This window comes from Gekko japonicus, unplaced genomic scaffold, assembly GCF_001447785.1.
Source record: "Gekko japonicus isolate JY-2015 unplaced genomic scaffold, Gekko_japonicus_V1.1 scaffold1352, whole genome shotgun sequence".
In the NCBI taxonomy this organism is placed as follows: domain Eukaryota; kingdom Metazoa; phylum Chordata; class Lepidosauria; order Squamata; family Gekkonidae; genus Gekko; species Gekko japonicus.
In genome coordinates this window covers 480,056-507,749 of record NW_015168691.1, presented here as the reverse complement: position 1 = coordinate 507,749, position 27,694 = coordinate 480,056, and the positions used below count along the sequence as shown (strand labels likewise).

At 42.8% G+C, this 27,694-nt stretch overlaps 1 protein-coding gene across 1 annotated transcript in view; it reads left to right on the top strand.

Annotated features, from left to right (window-relative positions):
* Positions 1 to 27,694, top strand: part of WIF1 (WNT inhibitory factor 1) — a 58,424-nt gene that overhangs the window by 11,557 nt on the left and 19,173 nt on the right. Inside the window, exon 3 of the mRNA XM_015415456.1 lies at positions 18,804 to 18,912. Within this exon, the coding sequence (XP_015270942.1) occupies positions 18,804 to 18,912 (109 nt within the window). The remainder of the gene's footprint in view (positions 1 to 18,803; positions 18,913 to 27,694) is intronic.

Genomic DNA, 27,694 nt, shown 5'->3' with positions numbered 1-27,694 from the left:
TAAATCTTGTAGTAGTTAAATGTACTTCCCAATTATAATTATAGTGGAATGGAATCAAAGAAACAGGACAGGACTACTGGATACTTGGGGAAAGGGGGACATTAGCAGTTAGAGTGGGAATACAACTAGAAAGCCTGCTGCTTAAGACATAGAACCATTGTTCTGGTGTGAATACTACAGGAAACATTGGCTAGTTTTGGAAGGTACCCACTTCATGATTAACATGAGCTCAAGAATATTGTCTGCTTCTGCTAAAAAATAGCTTAAGTGAAATCACACATCTTCATGAAGAAATTGCCACAAAGGAGCTGTATAAAATGGCTGATGGCTTTAATTTGTGACAAAAATTGAAAAAGAACCTACCCAGAGGGCAGAATCCAAAGTCTCTGTTAACAGAATGCATTTCCATCAAGGGGGATGGGACTTTTCTACAGAAGTGCCATCCATTAATGGAAAATTTGGTATGGATCCAATCCAAAGTATTGATATCCAAATGAAAATCTGGCACCTATAAAGTGTCTTGTAATAGATACTGTAACATTTTACTTGAGGATACCCTGAATTCCATTGGAGAGCAGGTGTCTGTGGATGTTAAGAATTACATACCAGAACATGACTGGTAATGCAGTAAAAGCTAGTCGTATACATGCTTTGCGCTGTTGAATAAAAGCAATGTCCTGCTAACCACATATAATACAAAGACTAACAAGTCAGTCCTAAACATATTTTCTTGAAAGCAGTCCTCAATTAATTTGTTTTGAAAATGTGCTAAAGATTACTTTCTTAATTTTATCAAGGGAGTTTAAAAGAGATGGCCTTGAATCATTCTCTCCTTCATAGTAAGATTTTTCACTTATTAGCAGGAGGGGGGGGTTGTAGAAAAAGCCTAGCAGGAACTCATTAGCATAATAGGCCAAACCCAACAGCAGAAACACATTAGCATATTAGGCCACACCCCTGACAGTGCAGCTCATTCGCATATTAGGCCACACCCCACACGTTACCAGAAGTGTGGTCATCCAGCCACACCCTCCTTTTGCTTCTTATTCTGTTTACTTTGTTGTCAAAATCCAGGGCTTTTTTTGTAGCAGGAACTTCTTTGCATGTTAGGCCACACACCCCCAATGTAGCCAATCCTAATGAGTGTCTGCTGTTAGGTGTGGCCTATTATGCTAATGAGTTCCTGCTGGGCGTGGCCAACTCAGGAGCCAGCCGGAACTCCGTTCCTGTGCGTTCCTGCCCAAAAATAGCCCTGCTTATTAGGAAAAAATTAACACCAGCCCCTGATTATATGCATATATATATATATGCATATATATATGCATATATAAATTAATTATATATGCATATTATATATGCATATATAATTAATTTAAATAGTTATGGTTTCAAAATCAGCCATGACATAGCCTTGGAGCAAAAACCCACACAATTTTTCTTTAAAAAATCTGCCATACTTTGCCTTTAATTTGTCTCCACAAAGCTAGTTTTCTTGCTGTACATCCCAATAGCCTTATTTAAGACAGGAAATGGCTGGAATTTAACAAAAAACTGAGAAATAAAATGATATGTTATTGCTAGGAATTAGCCACTTAGTTTTACTTCTGTTATTGCACAAGGTAGTAAAAATCCAGTTTTCAGCCTCATATGATGTGCTTGCAGTGTTCACCCCAAGGTATGAGACAGTCTGATGCTGTGTCCCTGAGCAAGTTTCACCCATGGACCACCATCTTCAAAAGCAAGACAGAATTCTTCCTTTGCATGCTGAGAGATTCCAGAATGTGGTGTTGGGTAAATGTTTACTTTCTGCCAAGGGCTCTCCTGTCAGATCCTGTAGGACTCCTGCTGAGAATTCTTCTGCGCACATGTGAGGCCACCAAGGGAAACTGAGACTTTTGGGCTGCAGTGACTTTAGCATCTCGTTACATTCAGCTTATTTTCCTTTTCACCCTGCTGAATTTAATTAGTACCCTTCTTTTATTTTCAAGAGGCCTTGGCAGAGAAAGAGATGTGGATGAAAGAGAACAGGCTGGGCCTCCCCTTTGAAATTTCAAGGCCATGTTTATTGATAGAGAAAGCTTGAAATAAATGGACTGGTCTGCATACATCACTAAAGAGTGCACAATATGCTTGCTTAATTAGTTAACAATCCAGCCTGCTATTGGAGATCTCTTTCCTTATGGACAGTAGACAAGCAGTGGTGGCAGTGGTATCAAGGGTGCCTTTCACTTTAGTTAAACGAAAGGATCTGGTCACTCTCATCCAGTAGCAGTTCTCCTTTACACCTGCCGATGGGGTGTTGACACACCAGTTGTGCTAAATGGTGCAGCAACAAGTAAAAGCTACTGCAGCCCAAAGCTTCATCCAGTATCAAGGCAGCTGCTCCTCTGAGTCAACAAACAAATATAGAGAAAACACAGAGTTGATTAACAGAAGAAATGCAGTGCTGCAGCAAACACCACGAATATACTGAGTATGATTACTGCGTTACTTGCAAAAGTGACAAGGAATAAATAAAATTCAAAAATTGCAATAACTGGGAAATAACATTCATATTTACCTTGCAAAAGTGATGGAACTTAATATTTTTGGAACAACTGAGAAATAATAATATTGACTGTAGGTGGGATACCCCCTTTAAGCTGGTGTTTAAATTTTGTATTATTAATTATAATTATTGTATTGTTAATAATTTTTATTATTAAGACTTTGGAAGAGACAGAAGAATTTGTGGCACAGTTTTTCTGTGAAAAGAAAATAGGAGGTTAATCTGATAAAGTTCTAACAGTCAAATGATAAGATATCTTCCCTGAAAATAGTGTCTTGGAATATTAATGGCTTGAATGAACCTTGCAAAAAGAAGAGCTTTCATAATTTAAGGAATGCAAATGCAAATACAATATTGCTACAAGAAACACATAAAAAGACCTCTCATACTCACTTGTTGTAGAGTACTAAATTAATTAAAGTATTTATTTCTAAAACAGTAAATAGTCAGCCATTAACTATTGGCACTATATATACTACCAATACGAATAAATCCAGATTTTACCGGGAATTAACCAGCAAGGTCTTAAATTTGTAGAAGGTAAACTGGTTTTAGGTGGAGATTATAATGCAATATTTAGTGATGATTTAGACAGATCAAGTCATAGTAATAATGAAAGTAAGTCTTCTCTTTGGCATTAGTTCAAGCAGGCTATGAAATTTTTCTGCTTAAACGATAATTAGAGAAATCACCATGGTAATGATAGAGACTATGCTTTTACTCTGCAGTGCATAAAACCTATTTCGGAATTGGTCTGTTCTTGATTTCTAGATCACTTACACTGACCCAATCACATACTGACCATGCCTTAATATCTTTAATACTGAAAGTCCAGGGAAAATCCTTTTTTAACTGGAGACTAAATAATAATCTACTTTATGATATTGAAGTCAAAAACCAGATATGATACAAATTGCAACTGTGTTTTTTTAGATCAATACAGACCCTGTTCACACGGAGCATTTGCCCTGTGGAAGGCATGATAGTTGGGCAGATTTTCTGGGCGCGATCACACCAGAACATCTGGGAGGCGTAGTGCACCCGTGGCCAACCCATGGCATACCGCCAAAAATGCGGACTTTAAAAATACCTGGTTGAAGCTAGTAGCAACCGGATTGCCACGGGCTGCCTCCGGAATGCCTTGGTGTGATCACGCTGGCGCGGCGCTTTTCCCTCCAGCCCCTCGTTGATGTGGAGGGAAGGAACCGTGGCATGCCGCCGACGCGTGGGATCGCATTATGGCGCATTAAAATGCAGCGCCGCAAATAGCCACGCCTCCCCCCACCCGCGTTATCCAGCCCGTGTGACCGGGGCCACAATAGGCATGTCTCATTTAGTATCCTGGATGGAAGACCATAAAGAAGTCCAGGATTGCCGTTAAGAGGCAGGCTGTGGCAAACCACCCCTGAACGTCTCCAGCCTTGAAAACCCTGTGGGGTCACCATAAATTAGCTGCAACTTGATGCCATTTTACACATACATATTATTTTAATAATAATAATAATAATAATAATAATAATAATAATAATAAATTCTACAGAGCCTTATTTAAATCAGCTGCAGTTTGAAATATTTCCTTATCATTTAATGCTGATGCAAAATTATACATTCCTTATTTACACACAGCCTGAAGGGAGCTACACAATTTCACTAAACTGAAGTTTTAAAAAGCTTCACCTGTCCTATATAGAGACAAGGGCAAACCACAGTAGAAGAACTTCATTCAAACATTTCCATACTTCTAAGTCAGGAAACTCTGTGAAGCATAGCAAGTCATAATACACTCTAAAAGCCAGTTTCGTGTAGTGGTTAAGTGTGCGGAATCTAATCTGGGAGAACTGGGTTTGATTCCCCACTCCTCCACTTGCACCTGCTGGATGACTTTGGGCAAGCCATAGTTCTGTCAGACCTATCCTTGAAAGAGCAGTTCTCAGGAGAGCTCTCTCAGCTCCACCTACCTCACAGGGTGTCTGTTGTGGGGAGGGGAAGGGAAAGGAGTTTGTAAACTGCTCTGAGTCTCCAAGTGAAGGGCGGGGTATAAATCCAATCTCCTCCTCCTCCTCCTCTTCTTCTTCTTCAAACATGATAAAAACTTGAATTAGAACATTAATGTTCTTACATACGCAGGGATCCCTTATACACCTACCTAGTCCTCTGCATGGCAATAGGGTAGCCAGCCTGGAGGGGGATCCCCTGACTCCAGTTCCTCTTTCCCACCACTACTCACAGTAGCCTCGGGAGAAAAAGAAAACTGAAAAATGGCCATTGGGCTGACAGTGTTACATCACTTCTGGAAAAACCCAAATGTGACATCACGCCTGTCTAGGAATTCCCAGAAACTCTATGATATAACCATAGGGTTTTTCAATGCTTCTTGGAGAGGACTGACATTCTTCTATTGAAAACTTGGAATCTCTAGACTGCAGGGAAGCAGGGAAGGGGGGTGCTGTCAGTGATGGCATGATGTCACTTCCAGGAAAAACTGGAAGTGAAGTCAGTCCTCTCTCGGATTCCAGTTGTGGCTGTAGTGTCATTCCTGACATGTAGTAGGGATGATGGTCCTTTTCATGTGGCTGCTAATCCTGAGGTTTAATTCTAAATAGACCGCATGCAACTATGTATGGCATGAGTTTCCCAAAACAGTTACACAATTCAGCTAATGGATTGAAGGTTCAAGGGTTTATAACAATACATTGCCTAGTTGCCTAATAAGTCTAGATTACCATAAAATAAGGGCTATTTAAGGTTGGTAACGTAACTCTATGAAAATTAGAAAGAGAATGCAATGCTGTTGCACAGGAATTTTGATTCCCCCCCCCCCCCCCGGTTCTATGAAGGCCTTATCTTTAAAAATTCAGTGCTGAACTCCAGTATAGAAACAGGCAATAAACTTTCCTTGCCTTAATTCAAAAGCATATAGAGAGCTACTAAATATATGATCAGCTAAGTGATAATGTATAAATTAATTATATTATCTTTAAGGCTGATCATCATAGTGATTAGGCCCACTGAGAATAGAACTGTGAACTTTTTATTTTAAAAATGCCCAACTCTTTTCCTCCATCCCAGGCTATGTGGAAGAGAACAGGAAACAGAATTTTCAGTGGGGAAAGCAAAAGTGGGATCAAATAGATCATGGTTGCAATGTAGAACAAAAGAAAGGAAAGAAAGGAAACATGTAAAAAAGCATGTGAGGGGGTGGGAAGAAGAGGGTTGTGTGAAAACAAACTGGTAGATTCTGTATTGAACAATGAATGGAAAACACTCCTGTAGAGCAGTAAATGTGACATGATAATAAAGATGAATTCTGGTCATGTATCTATTTGTAAATTCAAATACTGCTTTTGAACAATCCATGCAATTCTTATAGAGTCAGTCACTGGGTTACTTGATAGTTCAGTAACTATTATGGGTTTCAGTGGATTTAATTTACAATTTACTGCCCATTAATCCCAGTGATTACTTTGCTGCGCTCTCATAGCCCCTGAGATCCATTTTCCCTCTCACTAGACACTCTGTTTTTCCTACCTTCACCACCACAACAGTCCCAGAGGTAGCAGTAAGCACCACCACTGCCAAAGAACATGGATTAGATACAGAATGCTGCCTCTGTAACCAAAAGCTGATCTCTTCCAGGAAGGTTTTATCTCCTAGAATACCACTCCTCACTTCAGGCATATTTTAGCTCTCAACAGGAATCAGGCCACATATGATGCAAACATTCTGTAGTAAAGGCCCAGGCTAACTCAGTCGGCTTAGGCCTGCTGGTTAGTCCAGCTCCCCCAGTGTGCTGTCCCAGGATCTGATGCTGGACAAGTACAGCATGCGCCCCATTACTGTATAATTATTGGACTGCCTCAGTAGAAATGTGTAGATTTCTACTGAACTACATAATGTTAAAAAGAGGATTAGATGCATTCGTGGAGGATAGTCTGTGAACTGTTGTTTAGTCATGGTAGCTAAATGGAACCTCCAGGTTCAGCGGCAGTGTGTGAATATCAGTTTCTGAGGAGCCAATAGCAGTACCCTCATGCATTGCATGTGGCTTTCCCAGAAGTATTTGGCTGGTTGCTATTGGAAAGAGGATATGGGATAGATGGACTTTTGGTCTTTTCTTACTCCTGCCAAACTCTGAAATGTAGGTACATCCGGGACTGCAGGTTCTCTGCAGCCATATCTTGTATCACTGGGTTGTGGCTCCTCTAAAGATCACATTCACAAACAGGAGAGGCATAGGCCTAGGCAGAGGTGGATCTATTGTGAAACTAATGAAGCTTAAACTTCAGGACCCCCAATCCCAGGGGGTCCCTGAAGCAACTTTTTTTGAGAGAGAATTTTTCAACAAAAATTCATTTTTAAAGTGTTTGTTATTAAAATAAGGCTATTTTAGTGACAGAATCATAAGGAAGAAGCAACAGCACCATAAGGATGGGGAAAGGCCGGCACAGATCTTCTTGTTTCAAGGCCTGCTTTGGATTATTGCAGGTGAATTATTATTATTTAGAACTGTTGCAATACATGTTTTTAGTATAATGTTTGTTAATGCTTCTGAGGAGTTTGGCCTGGCCCAGGAAGAAGCTGCACCATAAGGGGAGAGAAAGGCCTGCACAGATCTTGTTGTTTCAAGGCCTGCTTTGGATTACTGCAAGTAAGCATTGGTAATTTGTGCAAGTATTAGAGATCTTTTAAAACAAAGTTGAAGTGGGATTCAGGATCCAAGTGAGAAGAACTGCAGCCTCCCAGATACAACCTGGAAATCTTATCTGATGTCCCAATATTGTGAGTTTAACCTGGACTTACAATATATGTATTAGTTATGTGTTTAGACTTTTTGTACTGTGCATCTTTGTAGATGCTGAAGATATTTGTAGCCAATAGTATCCTAAAAAATGTTGCTATGAAGTAATAGCAACTGGACTGGGATGAACATGGACTCCTATGAAAACCTCCATGCTTTTGTTTATATTGTTTATTGTAATGTTAAATTGCATCTGTTGCATTGCCTCTGTTATGTTTGTGTTTATGTTACTCATAAATACATGTAGTTGCAGTAGAACTAATAACAATAACAACATTATGGCTGTAATTGTAGAGAACAAGATCCCAAGAGGAATAGCAATGAGTTCAAGAAAGTACTTAAGTGGATACCAAAAACGCAAACTCAAGGAGAAACAATCTGATGAAATTTCTAAATGTCAAAAATTATCAAACTATTTTACAATGTCAAGTCGAACTTTGTCAACACCTACAGCTGAAACAAGCCAAGCAAGCACCAGTGAAGCCAGTGAGCTCTTTCTAGCAATCATCAAGCCACTGTTGACACTTTTGATACAGATGACAATCACAGTGGTCAACATGAAAGTACCATGGAACAAGAAGAGAGACAGAGCAGAAACAGGAAGGAAATTCAGTGATTTCAAAGAATACAGTGACCTTGCAAACTGGCCCATAACAGTTGATAATGATTTTATACAGAATTGTTTAATGCAAGACATCAGTATTTTTCAAAATAAAAAAACAGATGATGTATATACCAAATCCAGCAAGGTTTACAAGGAGCAAAACAGAAGTTTCTCAAACAAATACTTTGAAAAAAAATTGAAAAAAGGTCAGACTGTGATGAGATCCTGGTTAGTTTACTCAAAGATCAAAGGCTGTATTAAATATTAGGTTCAAGACACATTACAGTGAACAGCTCTATCTTATTAAGTGATTTTCGGAACACTATAAGACAAACTCCAGGGCTGCCACCCTGTTTAAATAGCATGCAAACACCACACCCAAACACACCCCACTCCCAATGATAGGCTATTTACATAACACTACTTCCCCACTGGTCCCCTCCAGCATCCTGGCAAGCTATTGTTCCAGAGCAACAAGCTCAGCTAGTCTCGGATACTAACTCAGGGATGACGCATGCTCAATACACAACACCCCTCCCCCCTAAGTTCCAAAACACCTTAACACACAAGGTCCCTCAGGTACGCCAGTTTGTGCCATTCCCAGGTTGGACATTGGCACTCTCTCTGCGGAGGCGTGGTCTTTGGACCCTGGTCTGGTTTTGCAGGAACAGTGCTGTCAGGCGGCAGTGCTGGCATCATGTCTGGGAAGTCTGTGGCTGCCTGGTCAGGCGGTGCGCTGTCCAGCAAGGAACTGGTGAACATAGAAATCTGTCACAAGCTGGGGTCACAAATTCTATAGAATAGCCATGAGATATGGTTTCCTTTACCCACTGGTTGGTGGCTGATCATTTCCAGACTTGATGGAATTGTTAAAGCTGTCCCCTCACTGGCGCTAATCTGGCATCATTTTTGTTGTTGGTGGTGCTGTTTTCCTTCATTACCAGAGGCAGGTGCTTGGCCCAAGTTGCTGTATTGCCTTGTGGTTCTGAAGTTTTGATAGGATTTGATCTATGCTTGGAGGCCAATCTATAAGAAGTATATTTGGTTGGAATGAAAGGACTGTGAACCATAACTCTTCTGCCTTCTGTCCTCGCTTTTTTAGGTGAACAGTACAACCTTCTTCTTGTCTTTGGTCTCAGTTAAAATGTCCTCTAAGCTGTTCCCTTTACTACCAAGGCAAGGCAAGGATGCCACCTGAGACTTAAGGAGTTCACATTCTAGAACTTGAGCCAAAGATGTCTTCTGGCTATCCCAGTGGAAGCCATGGCCCTTGCTAAAACTTGTGTCCACAACAAGCATCTAACATGAAGCTGTTGCCCTCTCTAGCCTATGCATGTAACTAATTAGGCACTGATTAAATCTGGATATCCTTGGGGCAGTTTTCAGATCCACTTGTATGAGGCTCTTGCCATCAGAGATGTAGCAGCAGAAGCATTTCATTAAATAGCCTGGTGGTGGGCTGTGGTGTGCAGAGAGCGGTGTCACTTTGTCAGTCATTAGGGTCCTTAAGGGTGCCCTCTCCCTCCTTTGGAAGAGCCATTCCTGATGCCAAGCTAGCCATAGGAGCATCCACCACTGAAACCTTCACTAAACTGGTTCATCTTAGGAGGAAAAGAGTACATCCTTTTAGCCTGTCCAGAATAGAAGCAGTTGTTGGTCAGATCCATCCATTTCTTTTTAATCTCAGCTTTAGAAAACAAGGGGAAAGTAAAGCTGAACTCAGCTCCCTAACCCTAGAGAACACCTCAGGGACCCCTTCATCCTCCTCCTCCTGTTCATCCTTAGGAACTTCTACCTTAAGAGCAGAAAACTGCAGAATTTTTTATGCTTTTTGAAGCAAATAAGGGGAGCTCCTAATGTGAAAAAAGGTGGTGAGTCGGCTTCAGACTTTATAGGAAAATCCTTGTCTTCAGATCTATAGTCTGTGAAATATGAATAATTGCTCCTAATGGGAAGGAAGCTTTTAGAAGTTGCCTTGGTGGGCCAGGTGAGCCTTTTCAGTTTTCTCTGTGAAAAGCCTTTGAAGTTGCTAGATTTTTTAAAGGTGCTGGAGGGGGTGGGGATGAGAGGCCTCATTTGTTTTTTCCTTGAAGGAAAAGAGGCTCTTTTTTCTTCTCTGATTGGAGACAAATTGTTCCAACCAGTCCCCAAAGCGTGGCAGAGCAACAAAAGGCTCTCCTCCCTCCTGGGCAGTGTTCCCTCTAAACTGAGTTAGTGTGAGCTAGCTCACAGTTTTTTATCCTCTAACTCACAGATTTTTGTCTTAGCTCAGGAAGGATGGCTCCAGAGCAAAGTAATTTATGCAGTAGCCAAATTGCTCACTCACAACTTTAATGCCAGTCGCCCACAAAGTAGAATTTTTGCTCACAAGACTCCACAGCTTAGAGGGAACATTGCTCCCGGGTTCCCACACGTTGGGGAGCTATTGTCATCCATCAACTCACCATTCCTACTGCCCATGAAAGCTGTGTAGACCAGGCCTGTTGGGCTGATACCAGCCCTCCTGGCTGGCTGGTAGGGAGTTCAGTTTTGGCGGCAAAAAGTGTCCAGGAGTTCTGTTCCAGCAGGACAGTTAGGCAAGTGGAATTGCAGGGCCTTCCTGCTCCACCAAACTGCCGATAACATTCCCCAAGTCTCCCTCAGAGGAGACCCTGTGGCAGGAGGCCTCAGCTGCCACTCTGGTAGAGGACACTGCCACAACTGAAGCATTGGGCAAGAAAAGGCAGCAGCTAGGAAGATGAGACACTGAAGGACAAATGAAGGATTTTTTAAAAAAATAAGGGGAAGGGCACCCAAATGGCAAAGAAAGGGTGTGTGTGCAATCAATGAGATCCTAGGAGGAAAATCAGGAGCTCTCTAAATCCACTGCTCTTGCAGAGGGAGGCACAAAAAAGACTCCCCCAAAGTTGGAAAGTTCAATCAATTTCCAACCTCCAGGGATTGTGGAAAGAGGAACCCAACCCTTGAGAGAGAAGAGGACTTCAACTGAGGAAGTAGGAAATGATCACAAAGACAGGATTTGTTTCTTGAGTAGAATTAGTTTCTTGAATCTGCTTCTCTGGTGGGAGATTTGGTAGTGGGAGATTTGATTGTTATGAATATATGAAGGTATAGGGATGCCAGCCTCCAGGTGGGACCTGGGGATCCCCTGGAAATACAGCTCATCTCCAGACTACGGTGATCGGTTCCCCTGGAGAAAATGGATACTTTGGAAGGTGGACTCTATGGCATTGTGCCCCACTGAGGTCCCTCTCCTCCCCAGGCTCCACCCCCAAATCTCTAAGACTTTCCCAGCCTGGATTTGGCAGCCTTATTCCCCCCCCCCCCCCTGCTGATGGCCAGGAGGACCAGGCAACCCTCATGGTTTAACATGACCACATGGTGACTTGTTAGCCTAGTGAAAAAGTTGTGGACATGCAGTACGGTTTAGACGGTGTAGAGGAAGAATCCAGTAAGTGTTGGTACTAAGTGTATGGTTTTGGAAGGCAACAGTAGGTTGCTAGGTAGCATTTTAAGAAAATGGCTAGACTGACAATACACATTATGGTACTGCTAAGAGGAAGGACTTGGATTTGTTAGGAACTGTGAAATGTTCTGGTACAAGCTGAGTTTGTGCAAAAAAAGGATGGGTTCCATGAACCATAATAGAACCAGACTGCTGGTATTTAACTTTCCCCCAAAAGTTGAAGCGCAGCTTTTAACTTGAATTCAGGGATGGGGGACAACAGTATGATGCATCCCCATGGGGTTTCAGGTCAAAGTGGAAGATAGGATCTAACTTTATAAGAAGCATGCACAAGCAAATGATAATCTAAAGATCCTAGAACCTCTCAAACTGCACTGGTGAAAGGGCAACAACTAGCAAATGAGATTCAGTGGAACTAAAATGATGCACATTGGGGCACCCCCCCCCCCATCTTTGGCATTTTAATCATCCATCAATACCAAATTGTTCCCTTCTTCTGCAGTTTATTGCAGGCTCCCAGCTTGTGTGTCCTTTCCCCAACTGTAGGTATCAAAATATTTGGTCCCCCTTCATTTCCTAAGGTTTGCTTTATAAATCCTTTTGAATTTCAACTGAATTTCATTCAGTTGAAGTCTATTAGAGGCTGGATTTCACCAAGTGTTCTTCATACCAAAAAGATGCAGTGAAACCCTTCTTTATGACCTGAATAAGTTCATGGCTGACAGTAGCTGCTGAAGTTTCATCGCTTTTATAGAAGGGTTTAAATGTGTGTGTGTGTGGGGGGGGAAATATTTATTATACATGAGAGCAAGCTGAAGGCAGTAGAGAAACATGTGGAACCAATAAAGGTCCAATTACAAGACCTTTGCTTCTAGCCACACTTTTCACTTATGTAAGTTATTGATTATACTTTCATGAGATCATAATCAAAAGGTTGTTCTTTGGTAATGGCGTGTTAGAGGAGTTTTATCCCAACTTCAAAGGTGTTTTCTGAGCCTTAAGAACAAAGGCTCGCCAGTTTGAAGCATGGCCAGAGTGAGCCTGCATGTCCGATTCATGTTTCCTACCATTAAAAGAGGTGAATTAGGCTTACTGAAGGGCTGTGAACTCTTCTCTCATCACATCAGACCGGCCTCCATCCCTGAAAGATGAAGCACCTTGAAATATCCCTCTTTAATCAAACAGGATGTTGCTCAGATGTTTTACAAATAATTCTTAAAGATCTGTTGCACCGAATCAAAGTAGTCTTCCCAAAATAATAGCCTTAAAATCAAATGTATTGCCTCATGTGGCCAGTGTTGGTTTTGTTCTTCAAAATGAAATTGTCATCTTGTGATTCCATAATAATGTTTTATACATCTGTGAGCAAAACTGGTCACCTTTTCTTCAACCACTTTGCTGGTGCAAGAAGAAGTATAATTGGGAAGATGGTTCCTGGTGTGTTGTGGGGGGCATTTGCAACCTTTTACCTAGGAGTTGAGGGAATCGTCTTCTGTCTTACATTATATTACAATAACACAGCAAGCCAATTTAAGTAGGGAGTTTTCAGTGGATCTCTGACATGTGTTTTGACAACAGCCATTACACCAATTCTCTTGAACACTATTTACATGTCTCTGTACGAACCCCTGTAGCAGCTCTGCTAATCACAACAGTTTCTCCACTCTGCACACTCTTGCACAAAAGTACATACCCGCTGCTGCTTATTCTCAGGCTTTCCCCCAGACCCTTTAACTGCAGGGTCCCTTTTCCCCTAGATCCTTTAACTGCAGGGAGGCGGCGTTTCCGCACGCCGCCGGTGGGTAGAAGCCCAAAAAAGCAGGGGACCCCTGCCAAACTGGGGGGGGGGGGAGGTTTGGCAACCCTAGGGGGCACTGACATAATAAAATTAAAAAATAAAATTAAAATAACTCACGCTCACCATGGAGGCCTTCTATGTGGTGGCTGGAGGGAGTGGTGCACCAGGCTCTGGCAAGGCAAGGGGCTCTGGCAGCAACAGGGTGAGGGGGCGGGCTAGCGGGCCTTGGATGCCAAGTGCCATGGAGCTGGCCTCTACCAGCACTCCGGCTCCAGCTGGGCACCCAGGAGGAGGAGGAGTCATAAGAGGAGGAGAAAGAGGCACCTGCCCCAACCCTGCCAACCTCTGAGCACCGCCAACTTGGGACACACAGCCTCCCCAACTGCCAGCCTGGGATAGAGCGGATGGGTCTGCTGGCAGGTGGGGAAGCAAGCTGCACTTGGAGAAGGGGTGACGGCAGGGAGTTCTCCAGACAGCCCAGAGAGTCGTGGGGCCTAGGCTGGATGGAAGCCATGGGGCCTTGGGGGGTGGGCTCCGAAATGCCCCACTGTACCTACGGGCCTGGTCAGTCCTGAGAGTGACAAGAAAACCCCTACTCACTTTTCAGGTGAGCCTGTGAAGACCAAACTTTTGAAGCTGGCATTTGCTGGTCTTAAGGCTCATTGGTTCTCTGGGTTGTTTTGCTTTTTAAGGATGGAGCATGGAAAGTAGATTCTGGATTGGGTGAATCGTGGCTAAGATGAAACCCTGTCAACAAAATTCACTACCACATCATATTTCTGGCAGTTCAACCCCTCTTAAGGGATGGTACATTTGGGATAGGGAATTGGACTAGATGCCTTTTTTGAATCCATCTCATTTTTGGCTTGGCTCTGCCTTTCATTTCTCCTCATTACAGGGAGTCTTAATAAATAGCACATCTAGCTTTTAGGCCAGGCATGAATGGTATAAGGTTCAGAGACTAATTGCATCCTTTCCCCTATTTATAGGCCTACAATGGAATTCCAAACATGTATTATTTGCATACCATACCCACATTTTGGAAAATATCCACATAGGCACATTGGGCCCTGGGACGCTCAGAAGAAAGGCAATCATATAAGTATTTTAAATAAATAATACATAAATAACAACGGAAAGGTAAAGATGTTGCTCCTTCTATCCCTTTTTCCAGCCAGTGACAGCTAGCCAGTGATGCTATACTGTCCTCTTGCACCCTAAATACCTTCAAGATATGCCTTATTGGGAAAATAAAAGTCTTTTGTGATGTTACTTTGGAATTCTGCAGGGAGCCATGGAGTTAAGGTGGAAGGTGTAGGGTTGCCAACTTCCTGATGGGGCCTGGAGATCTCCCAGGTTTACAACTGAGCTTCAGACTATAGAGATCAGTTCCCCTGGAGAAAATGGCTGCTCTGGAGGGTGGACCCTAAGGCATTATACCCTGCTGGATCCCGCCCCTTCCCAAACTTGGACAAAAGGAAATACTACTTTACACAGAAAGTGATTAAAATATGGAATTCGCTGCCAAAGGATGTAGTGATGGCCACAGGAATCAACAGCTTTAAAAGGGGATTAGGTAGATTCATGGAAGATAAGTCTACCAATGGCTACTAGCCATGGTGACTGAGGGGAACCTCTACATTCAAAGGCACTAGTCTTTTGAATCCCAGAGCCAGGAGGCACCATCAGGGAAAGGCATCAGCCTCTGTGCCTTTCTGTTGGCTTTCCAGAGGAACTGGTTGGCCACTGCATGAGACAGGATGCTGGACTAGATGGACTATTGGTCTGATCTAGCAGAGCTCTTATGTTCTTAACCCCACCCTTCCCAGGTTCTACCCCCAAATCTCTAGGAATTTCCTAACCTAGAGTTGGCAACCTTATGGAAGTGTAGAAAAAGAGGGATTTGAGTTTCATACTCTCATCTTACCAAGTGTCCCGTTCACCTCACTTGATTCAGTAACACTTGTGCAAGAGATACAAATAATGACAGGTAGTCCCCCTGCACTTAAGCATCGAGTCTTATGGGGGGGGGGGGCAGCATACAGTGAAGGCCACTACACTTGAAAGATGAGTGTGGAGTTATTTTGGTTGACTCACCAATTGTTGTTTTCCTACTACTAAGAACATGTTGTTTTAATCACAAAATCCATTATAACCTGTTTTTAGATATAATTAAAACATCAAAAGCAAAACAATGAGAAACAGACAGTATGGCAGTAGCTCTGTTGCCATGGCTTTGTGAGGGTCTGCAGGGAACAAAACAATTATTTTTTCCCCCGAACAGATGATTTTGTTTAAAAAAAAACAACTGTGCATAAACTAAGCTGTATGGGTCATTTTCTTATTCCACATTACATAAAACCCTCTTATTAAAACCCAGCTTTAAGTATTGCTGTAGTCCGTCTCTGAATTCACATATTGCTACCCTCCCACTTTGTATTTGATCTTTTCAAGATATCTTTCACTAACAGGAGCATCCTATATTTGACCAAATTTCACTTACTTGCCAAGGATTGGATTCAAAGCACTGCAAATGGAGCTTTCCTTGCAATGTGATGTGCTTCTATCTTCACCTTCCAAGGGCAGCCTCTATACCTCTCAAATATTGCTTAGCCCGGGGGGGGGGGGGGTAGAAAATTCTTCAGGATGGCTTGGGATGTGACAGCTAGAGGAAGAATGAGTAGAAACCCTCCTTGTCAAGGTACAGTTTGCCATTATGCCTATGCTAGTAATAAGGCCCATTGTAGAAATAAATACAACAATCTCTTGAAAGAGGCTCTGGGAGAGTGCCCTGGGCATGGGCACTCAGTGTCCATTTGCTGTGGCGACCTCAGCAGGGTATAATGATACAGAGTCCACAATTTTCTCCAGGGGAACTGGTCTCTGCCATCTGGAGAGCAGTTGTAATTCTGAGTGCTCTCAAGCCCTCACCTGGAGATTGGCAATAATGGTTTGGAGGGTGGAGTCTATGGCATTGTACCTGTCTGAGGTCCCACCCCTCCTGAAACCTCACCCGCTCCAGGCTCCATCCCTCAAATCTCCAGGAATTTCCCACCTGGAGTTGGAACCCTATCTCCTTCCCAGCCAACCATCAACCTACCTTTATTTCCCTCTCAGTCTTCAGCTTTCCATCTCCCACACACACACACACCTGCAGTCTCTACCGTGCTTTGAAGCCCTGACTGCTACATCACATTGGCTGCCTTGGGAGGGCATCTCAGCACGGTATAAGGACACAGAGTCCACCATTTCTTCCAGGGGAACTGATCTCTGCCATCTGGAGAGCAGTTGTAATTCTGAGTGATCTCCAGCCCTCACCTGGAGATTGGCAACAATGATCTCTGCCATCTGGTATCACCTAGTATCACAACTGAACTCCAGACAACAGATCTCTCCCCCCCACCCCCTGAGAAAATAACTGCTTTCGAGGGTGGCCTATGGCATTCTATTCAGCTGAGGCTTCTCCCCTCCCCAAACTCTGGCTTCCTTGGTGGGTTTTTTTTTCCATTCTGGAAAGTGTTGCCTCAGCAAACCTGGCTTGGAGGCTAAAGGTGGTGGGTTTTTCCCCTGAGAAGAGCAAAGACAGTACCTGTGTTCACCGGAGCGAAGCAACTGTCTTCTGAGGAAAGTTTTGGCAGGCACTGCTTCTGTGGGCGGGACTCAGGCAACACAGCCAGTGGATAGGGACAGCTTCTGAGTGACACATCATGGAGCCAACTGATTTAGGAGCATGTGAAATGTTCAGAAAGTGCCACCCCACTTCACAATTATATATAAGGAGAGATGCAATCCTAAAAACATTTTCCTGGGAGTAAGCCCCACTGAATAGATCTGAATAGGATTTGGAGTAGGCCTGCTTAAGATTGTTCTCTGAAGTAGGGTTGCCAGATCCTTTCAAGTCCCCAGCAGGGGCTTTTGGGGGCATTACTGGAGGGGGAGGGGCTGTCCCCAATGCTATGACATCATGCAGAAGTGACATCATCATGTTGGGGACTGGCACCCCCTGCTTCTTCCCAAAAGCATTTAAAGGGTCCCTTTAAATGATTTTGAGAAGAAGCAAGGGGCAGGCCACACGCGCCTGCACTCCAAGCTGTGAATTCATGGCTTGGAGTGCAGGCACACATGGCCACCCCTCTCCCTCCCTCCCTCCCTCCTGCAAGATTTAAAGGACCCTCCAACTGATCGGTGGCCGCATGCTCCCACTAGTCAATTGGAAGGCCCTTTAAATCTTGCAGTAGGGTAGGCTATGGGTGGTCGTTTCTGGGTGCAGTGGTAGTGACAGTTGGTAGGATTGCCAGCTCTGGATTATGAAATTCCTGGAGATTTTGAGAATGGAGACTGGGGAGGGTGGGGTTTGGGGGATGGGAGAAACCATAGTGGGCTATAGTGTCATGGAGTCTGCCTCCAAAAGCAGCCATTTTCTCCATGGAACTGATATCTTTCACCTGGAGAGCAGTTGTAATTCCAGGAGATCTCCAGCAACCCTATGCTTCAGTGTTTTTCTTTTTAATTTTTAAGAGTGCAGACTGTGTGATAAAAAGCCAACAGCATGGTTGCTTTGAATTCATCAAATATTTGGTACCTTTTATTAGATGCCTCACTTCCATATTTGATTTCATTATCGCATAACTGGCAGTTCTATTTGATAGATGATTGGTAATCAGAGTTACCAGGTCTCCTACTTTGCCAGGAGACTTCCTGTCCCCTCTTTCTTCTGTCCACCATTGCTCAGCTGGGTGGTGAGGGGAAAATGCCAGGTAAAATTGAGGGAGGGGCAATCATTGTCACCTGATGCAATAATGTCACTTCTGGCACAACATAGAAATGGTGTCATTGCATCAGGCAATTAGCATTAAACCATAGAATGTTGGATGAATGCTAGAGCGTTGCCTCCCAGAGTGATGATATCATTCCCAGGTCATGCCATGGACAACACCACGGACATAAGCCCCTGCTCTCCCCCATCTCCCACCAGTTGCCAGTTGCCAACTGTAATAGTAGTTAGTATTACTGTAATGATATTTAGCTTGTAAGATTTCATATTTGATGCCTGACAGTTTAATCAAGGAATTCAATAAGTTTTAATGAATTTCAAAATAGATTTGTATTCAAAAACTGAATGGCAAAAATTGACAATTTGGCAGATTGTAAATAATTTCAGTTATTTGTTTCAGAGCTACATAAATGCTACAGAATTTCAAGTCTAGCTAAATCAAGAAAGCCATTATGAGATCCCCAAATAGTACCTGCAAAAGCACCCCCAAAAGCCCCAATATGAGGCGTCTGCCCTGTACCGGTTTTCCCAATTAAAAGTCCCTTCAGTTGCAATAAGACTCTGTAGGAAGGGGAATACAACAGGCCCTCCGCTTTAAATATATTTGTATAGTCTTTTTTTTTCCTGGTCCTTTGATTTTTATTTAAAATTGTGTAAAACATTTTACAATAGCAATAAAAGTAAAAAATGAAAACACCTGTAAATAGACTGAAATGTATACACGACATTATTGCCCTCTCTTCAGTATAATAGGCTGAATGACACAAAGTGAGGTAATCAGAATAAACATTTCTTTTAAATGGATTTTCTTATAGGCTGAATACTTTTATGAGTTCCTGTCTTTGCGCTCGTTGGATAAAAGCATAATGGCTGACCCAACTGTAAACATCCCTCTGCTTGGAACTGTACCTCACAAAGCATCAGGTTTGTGGCATTTACATAAAGTTAATGAATGTGTATGTTTTGAAACACAGTGGGTTGGGTTGTCAAATGGAAAAAAGTCTTCTGTCAGAGGAAAGTTTTGCATAATGACACACATTTATAATGTAGAAATAATGTGTGATCAATTTACTGTGCCTCCACCTTTAAAATATGTACTGAATAGCCTCTTTTATATATTTTCTCTATACAAGCCCACCTTGTTAGTCTTGTTAATGGATGCAGTCTAGCAGGAGTTAGTCCAAAGTGCAATGCATAAAATGCATGTATATAAAATGTCATTCCTGCTCGGAATGCTCACAAAGGCGTCACTATTTTATATCTTCAGCGTCTACATAGCGTGAGCCAAATAACAGCTGGTGGATATAGCTGTACACGTAACAAAAATGTTGCCAAGGTGTCTTACATCCACTTTAATATTGTAATTGACTGGTAATGTGGGGAGTCACCAAAATTAGTTTCCAAGGACAAAATGTGATAGAGGCCTCATGAAGTCGTAAAGACTGTAACTACATTAGCAGCGTTGTCTACTCTTGAATATTACACAAGCTTTTGAAGAGATGGGGTTAAAATGTGTACCTGAAATAAGTCTTTCTGTTCAGCCTCTTTTGTACACATGTAGAACTGAAGATCTGGATGTTTTGAAGTACTTTAGCTTAGTTTATATGAATTCTAGCACATCTTTTATTTTGTGGGATGGTTTGTTATTTACTTTATGACATATCTTGCGTTTCTGTATCAGTTCTTGTGGCTGGTTTTCTGTTGACAACCTGTGGCTAATTCAGTAAAGGAATCTCCATCTGACAAAAGACACACAAATTATTGGGCTTCCGGTTTATGGCAACATACAGGCAGATGCATCTCCCAGATGTCCCGGGGATGCAATCTGCACAACTGTGTAGGAGGGAGTCGCACTCCTAGGTTCCTAGGCAGGGGGCTTTTGAGGGGCGACCTCTTCGCCAGTGCGATGCTGGAGAATTGAGGCGCTCCTCTGCCCCGAAGGTCCTGCCGCTGAGTGTCCGCATGGACGTAGCGTTGCTGACTGGGTCAAGCACTGGAGATCAGGTGAAAAAACTGATGCCAAGCGTGGCCGGTTGGCTGGCAATGAACTGTGAGTCGGGTTGAAGCGAGCATGAAGAATTAAAAAGAAAGCTGCCCCCCTAAATGAGCGACGGAAAGCGAGCAGGGGAGGGCCCCCTCCCAAATTCAGAGACGAAACACAGAAACAAAGAGGGGGGAGTGGGAAAATAAGCATTTAAACCTGTTTTAAGAGACTTACCAGAGCACAGATAAGCGTTTGGGTGAATATCAGAGACTTTAGCAACTTTCAGAAAAGTAAACAAATCCAAAAAGATGGCGGGGAAGAAACCGGATAAGGACAAACCATTGAAAGTGAAACTAGTGGGCAGTCCTCGAACAAAAGAGACCACTGAGCTTTCCAAAATGTTGGCAGATTCCTTGCACCCTCTGCTGGATGAGATGACTAATATCAAGCAACAATTGTTCAGAGCTTGGCTTCACAGCAACTATAATTGCCTCAATCTTTAAAAGCAATGGAGCAAATGATGGAGAAGGTGAAGGAAATGGACTCCAATACTAAAAAAGTTAAGAAAAAGGTGCAAAAGCTGGAAAAGAAACAAGCCACGGAAGAGTCACATCTTCTACAGCTGCAAATGGAGAAAGCAAATTTGGTCCTACGGTTCCGAGGGGTCCCAGAAATTAAAGGAGAGAATCTGAAGCAATGGCTGAGTGAAGCAATAGCCCCAATGACAGATTTGACAGCGGAATACCTTTACAGCAAGATGGATGTGGTCTACAGGTCCTATTTCTCATACATCAAGAAAAATAATCTGACTGGGAAAATAGTAGTCAGATTCTCGAAGAGACATGTGAGAGACTCTATTTGGAAAGCAACTACGGGAACAGCCTTGAAAATTGGGGTCAACAACATCAGGATTTTAAAAGACATCCCATTTGACATAAGACAGAAGAGAAAGAAATATAAAGAATTAATCCTTTTTCTACAAACAAATGGCATCAGTTACAGATGGCTAATTCCAGAAGGAGTCATTTTCAAACTCCATGATAAAAAAGAAAAGATTGACTCTGTTCTTAAAGCACGTGATTTTTTGCGAATACAGCTGGGGGAACCAGCTGAGACAAGAAGGAAGAAGTAGAAAGTAAATCTGAGGGCGAGTTAGGCTCGGTGTCTTCTGACGAGGACTCTCTGTCTGAAAAGGGGGAGGCTGCCCCCAAAAGTCCATATAAATTGAGGATAAGAAAAAGATAAGAATAAATAATGGCTGAAGGACTCTGATTTGTGCCTGAAAATTCTGAAATAACTTTGGGATGCTCTGGGGATTTCTTTAAACAGTTAAATGGTGGCTAAAAGATAATTAACCTACCATAACCAACTATGTTCAATGTATTATTAGCATTTTAGAATAACATTGAGATAAGCTGATGTATTGATCTCCTACTCTTGGGTTCTTAGTTATTAGTGGGTCTTTTTTCTTTCTCCTTAGATGTAGTTCCCCTTCCTATATTTTCAGTTATAGTTTGTAGTTTGTGAAAAAAATCAATAAAAAACTTCAAAAAAAACCCCCCCTTAGGGGATTAAAAAAAAAAAAAGACCCACAAATTATTCAATAGAAACCCCCCCCCCCCGCATCTCCCAACTATTGCAAATAGGCTTATGCAGAGGAAGTTTCCAGTGAGTTGCACCAAAATCTTCTCCAGTTTTGGCAGATTATTCAACTGCTTTTAGGTTCTGATCTAGCTAAACATGGGTGCATGCACCCTTCCTCTTCTACTGTCCTTACCATAGTTACAACATATTTACTGGCTTCTTCCCAGAATAAGGCTCAGGGAAAGTCTGGTCTGTTTTTTCACAGAAACCAGATTCACACAGGACTGATCAGCACAAAACCGTCTTTCCTATTTTCAGAGTAGGGTGCATAGAGCTGATCGGCCAACCTTCTGTGTTAATCACAAAACCAAATCCTTTCCCCTTCTGAACAGATTGTAAAGGGTTTTAAATAGTGTGTGAATGGATAAGCAATGTTTTTTATTAGGTAAACATGGCTGGCTCTTGAACCATAGGCCCTTTAGGAAGAGGTAATCTTAAATCTTGACTGGATCCACAGAGGCATGTGAGGGTAAACAGAGGTAGGCAGTATTACATGGAAAGGGCAAGGACAGTGGTGGAGTTGGAAACTGAATTGGAAAGAGATGCAGCGGCATACAGAGGGTGCAATAAGCTGTTCCAGGCAAAAGGAGCAGCATGACAGAGATAAGAGTGCGGCAATAGGACAAATGGCATCAGTACATAGCAGCCGAGAGCAAGACAGGGCTCTCAGCTCTGCATCGATTCAAGACTTTGTGCAGGCTCAGCTGCTGCCTAGAAGTCCGTAACTGAATTACAAGGAGTAAGAGGAAAGGCCTATGGAGTAGGGTGATGCCTTCATGGTGATGAGAGGTTTAGCAAAAAGTCACCTACTACATTGACCGAGGAGAGTAGCTGTTATGACAAAGAATGCCTGCAAAGAGGAACCCAGAGGATTTTATATAGCATTTTCAGCCATTGTTTGTCTGAGGAACACTTGTAACATGCCTTGATACTCTGAGGAACCCCAGTCCCTTTCCCTATTCCCTCCATAAAGTTTAAAAATGTAGAAACTGGGAATATGTAATTTATTTAACAACAAAGAAAAAAATTACCAGAGAGGACAAGAATAAGGTTGGATGGCAATTAGAGGGGAAGGGGACAGTGGGATTAAGACTGGAAAACTGGGCACAGATGACAACAAAAGATAGGGGGGTGTTAAATTAAGTTTCAATTAAATTAAACTTTGGTTTATTGTTGTGTTGAAATGAAGGTTGCCCAATAAACTGTAGGGTTTTTTGTTTGTTTTTTTGCTGTCAAGTTGCAGCAAATTTATGATGACCCCAGAGGGTTTTCAAGGCAAGAGACATTCAGAGGTGGTTTGTATATTAACCCAGGTATCCCTTGTGGTCTCGCATCCAAATACTGACCAAGGCTGATCCCATTTAGCTTCTGAGATCTAATCAGATCAGGCTGGCCTGGACTATCCAGGTCAAGGTAGGTTTTTCCTTTTCCTTTTCCCTCATCAAGATGCAGCTGATTTATGGTGACCTTGTAAGGTTTTCAAGGCAAGAGACATTCAGAGGTGGTTTGCCATTGCCTGCCTCTGGGTCATGACCCTGGTATTCCTTGGAGGTCTCCCATCCAAATACTAACCAGGGCCGACCCAGTTTAACTTCCAAGATCTGATGAAATCAAGTTAGTCTGGGCTATCCAGGTCGGTTTGTTAGGAGGGTCCTGCTGATGGGTGACTGGCTGGATACCGCCCCAGTAAACCTGGCTAAGGGATTGGAGGCTGTGGTGGGATGGGTGAAACAGAGCTGGCTGAGACTGACTCCTTCTAAGATGGAGGTTCTGTGACTGGGGCGGGGAGATTCAGGTTTGGGGTGCCAACTCCCAGCTCTTGATGGTGTGCCCTTAATACCAGCACCAACTGTCAGGAGCTTGGGTGTGATTCTGGATGCCTCCGTAACAATGGAGGCCCAGGTCACAAATTTTGCCAGACTGGCATTTTTCAAACAGCACCAGGTCAAGCAACTGACTTCCCACCTGTCTTGCCCTGATCTAGCTACAGTAATCCATGCAACAGTTACCTCTAGATTAGACTACTGTAACTTGCTCTACGTGGGCCTACCCTTGAGGCTGACCCAGAAGCTTCAACTGGTACAGAATGCAGCAGCACGGGCCCTTACAGGGACTCCACGTAGAGCACACATCTATCCTGTGCTGTGTGAGGTTCACTGGCTTCCAGTGGAGTATCGGATCAAATGCAAGGTTCTAGGCTAGAGGTGTCAAACATGCGGCCTGTGGGCCAGATCCAGCCAACACGGGGTTCAGAACCGGCCCCCTAACAACTTCCTTCTCCTGCTTCCTTTTCCAGGGCTGCTAGTGCAGCCGGTTTCTTCTTCAGGGTTGCTTCTCTCTATTTTTTGGGGGGGGAGAGAAAAAGACAGACATAAAACAAAATTGGAGTCCCATGGCAGCTTTAAGACCAACAACGTTTTATTCCAGGTATAAGCTTTTTGAGTGCAAGCACACTTCTTGGGTGGGTGGGTGAGTGGGAGGGAAGCACAATGTACATTGAGGAAATTATTTTGGTTTATATTCTGGGGGGGGAATTACGTAGATTGAATTTCTCTGTTCCTGTCTGGATTTATTTTCTTTCAAAAATACCCTGATTAGGACTTAGAGCACGTAGATTGGTCTTTATATTTTGGAGAGTGGAATGATTTCAGATGCCAAATGATAATAGCACACATTGATAATGGGGCAGGAAAACTAGGTCTCAATTCAATCCAGGAGGATGCATTATCTTGAGCCTCATTATCAATTGCAATTCAGCAGTCTCTCTTTCTACTCTCCCTTTGAAATTCCTTTGTAAGAGCACTGCTACTCTTAGGTCAGCAGCTGAATGTTGTGGTTTCTAATGTCAGACTTATGTCCATTTATTTTTTGCGTCCTCCTGGACTGAATCCCGCTGGATGGAATTGAGACCTACCAACACTGATATCTCCACACCTACTACCCCTTTGCATGTCACACCTAATCCAATCAAGCCTGCTATTGTCATTCACCTGCTATTGCCATTCAACATCTGAAAGCAGCTTTATAAAGTTTATATCTCTGGTACCTCGTGTTACATTTTATAGCCCACATTGCCTGGCCCAACAAAGTGACATTTATGTTGGATCCGGGCCTTGGAACAAATGAGTTTGACACCTATGTAGGCCTTTAAGGCCCTTAATGGTCCAGGACCCATGTATCTTCAGGACTACCTCTCCCGGTATACCTCCAGAAGAGCATTATGCTCAGTAGATCAGAACCTATTGGTGGTCCCCAGCCCAAGAGATATCCAGCTGTCCTCAACTAGAGCCAGAGCTTTTTCCACCCAGGCTCCAACCTGGTGGAACTCTCTGCTGAACATCTGTGCCCTACGGGACTTGATGCAGTTCTGCAGGGCCTGTAAGGCAGAGATGTTCCGTCGGGTGTTTGGTTGAGGACAGTGATGGTACCATCCTCCCCCACCCCCACCCGCGGTGAGGCAGTGGCACTACTGGAATTTTTAACACCATCTTTTAGGCTAAGTACTCTGTTTTTATTGTTTGAAATTGTTTTAGCTATGTATAATATGAATTTATTATGTTGTACACTGCCCTGAGTAGAGGGAGGGTGGTTTAAAATCTAGTGCAATAAACTAACAAATAAATAATAGAATTCTAAGCTACAGTTTGTACCTGGTTTGTTAATCTGATTAGCGTTATGGTTTTTTGTCACCACTGAATTCACAAATTCCATTTAGTTCAGTAGCACAGCTCTTCCTAGTGAGCTGAATACAGTTGGCTGTTCAGAGCATTTGTGTACAAAGCAGCAGAAAAAAACAACCATTCCAACTACAGTCAACTGTCACTGGCATTTTCTGACACCCTCCCTCTCTTGCCTTCTCTCTCCACTCTTCCATGTTCGTAAAACTTCTGCTTTTCTTAAGGGACATTTAAAAGGTAGCAAAACAAACAGTCTTACTATATTTATCACTTTATTCATTTATATATTTATTTATGAGTACTTTATGTGCTTTTATTCAGTGTTCCAGTATACACATGCTTTCTGCCATTCCCTTTACCCAGTTGTAATCAGGAGCATGTCTTTGGTGTTTATGGCTCTAATTCAGGATATCCCAACAGCAATCTGTCTAGTGAATAGATGATTATCATTTCCATGCCTATCTGCTTCCATAAAGGGGAACCAGTTCCTTTCAGCCAGAAGCCCTAGGATTGAACTGCTTGGTTCCCAGACGAGAGTGTTTTCTTTGACGCCAGAGGCCTCTTGGGTGTTGGATCTGCATTTCCTTATTACAACCACTGTTACTACACTGAAAATTGTTCCTGTGTAGTGATGGCAACACATGGAGGGCATAATGCACCTTTCACACATTAAAGCTGTCACTTGGGAATCTTTGCCTCACAGAAGCATTTCTAGCTGTATTCCACTTGGTGCCATAACATATGGATTGATTCAGAAACCTTACATTCTCATGACTCAATGTGTATTCCTTAATAACTGAACATGAGAACTACCTCCTCTGGAAAAAAAATCATTTGAGTTTAATGGAACGTGTGATGATATGGAAGTTCTGTCTCTGGTCTACATGTAATTCCTCAGTACTGTACAGTCACATGGCATTATGCTGTAACCATCCTGTTTCAAGCTTTTCCCCATCCTCAATATGGTCTTTCCCAAACCTGTTTTACTTTTGAAAAAATGCTGTCCAAGCATGTTAGTACACTGTCCAGAAGGAATGGAAAGAATGGTGCACATTTTCATGCCTGCACAGTTTCCTTCTACACTGTCTCCATTTTGCCATGGTCATTTCCCCAGCATTTTCCCCTGCTGCACCACCAGGGGGCTTTAAAAAAAAACCACTAACTGTAATCAGCCTTGCAGTACATGCAAAACCATGGTCTTCTCCAATGGTATTCCACTGGCTGAGCCTGTGACAGAAGGCCTCAATGAGTATTTACAGGCAGATTTAAAACAATAAAAATAACCCTCCTGAATACCCAACATCCAAATTGCACAAGGAAGTTCAGACAAAGGATGTAAAGCAGTCACCTGTAAAACAAGCAGATATGCTATAGTTATTAAATCTTGCAGAAGTTTAGGCAAACATTTCAAAAGGGAATTAGATAAGCATATGGAGCAGAGGTCCATCAGTGGCTATTAGCCACAAGGTATAGATAGGGGCTCTGGGGCCAGTGATGCTCTGTCTTCTTGGTGCTTGGGGGGGGCAACAGTGGGAGGGCTTCTAATGTCCTGGCCCCACTGGTGGACCTCCTGATGGCACCTGGTATTTTTGGCCCCTGTGTGACAGAGTGTTGGACTGGATGGGCCTTTGGCCTGATCCAACATTGGCGTCTCTTATGTTCTTATGTTCTTAACATTCTTCAAACTTTAACTTAAAACTAGAGGATGCAACATTTTAAAATGTTGCAAGTGTACTGCAATGGGCTGAGATGTTGTTTCCCCCACACACCTTTTTGAGTGCCAAAAAAAGCCAGGGGTGTGTGCAGCCATTTCAGCATTTGATAACAGCAGGGAACAATAGTTCCTCAGGCTGCCATGCTGTGAGCCTGATCAGAATCAGGCCCTCACAACATTTATAAATGACTTTAAGATGTTAGGCTGTCCTTGTGGTCACATCTAGTTTGGCCCTGTGATTCACTGTTTTGCTGCTGTAAAAACAAGGTGGAAAGTGTTCTACTTAAATGCATCCAGTTGGTCAGCTGTGTTGGTTTGAAGTCACTTTTAATTTGCAAACAACATATTTTATTTATTAATTAGATTTATACCCCGCCCTTCCCGCTGAAGCAGGCTCAGGGCAGCTTACATAAAAATTTAAAACCGTTTAAAACCAACATAAAAACTAAAGTGCTATACATTCATAGTTTCCTATGCAGTAGCGAACATGTTCCGATATTGCCATATCCAATATTTTTGTGACAGGAGTCAGTCAGTGCAACAGTGACGGTGGCAGGATCCCAGGGAAGCCTCTGATGTTATAACCAGATGTACCAGATGTTAGATGTGGTCAAATGCCTGGTGGGAGAGCTCCGTCTTGCAGGCCCTGCAGAATTGTAGCAAGTTCTGCTGGGTCCTGATATCCTC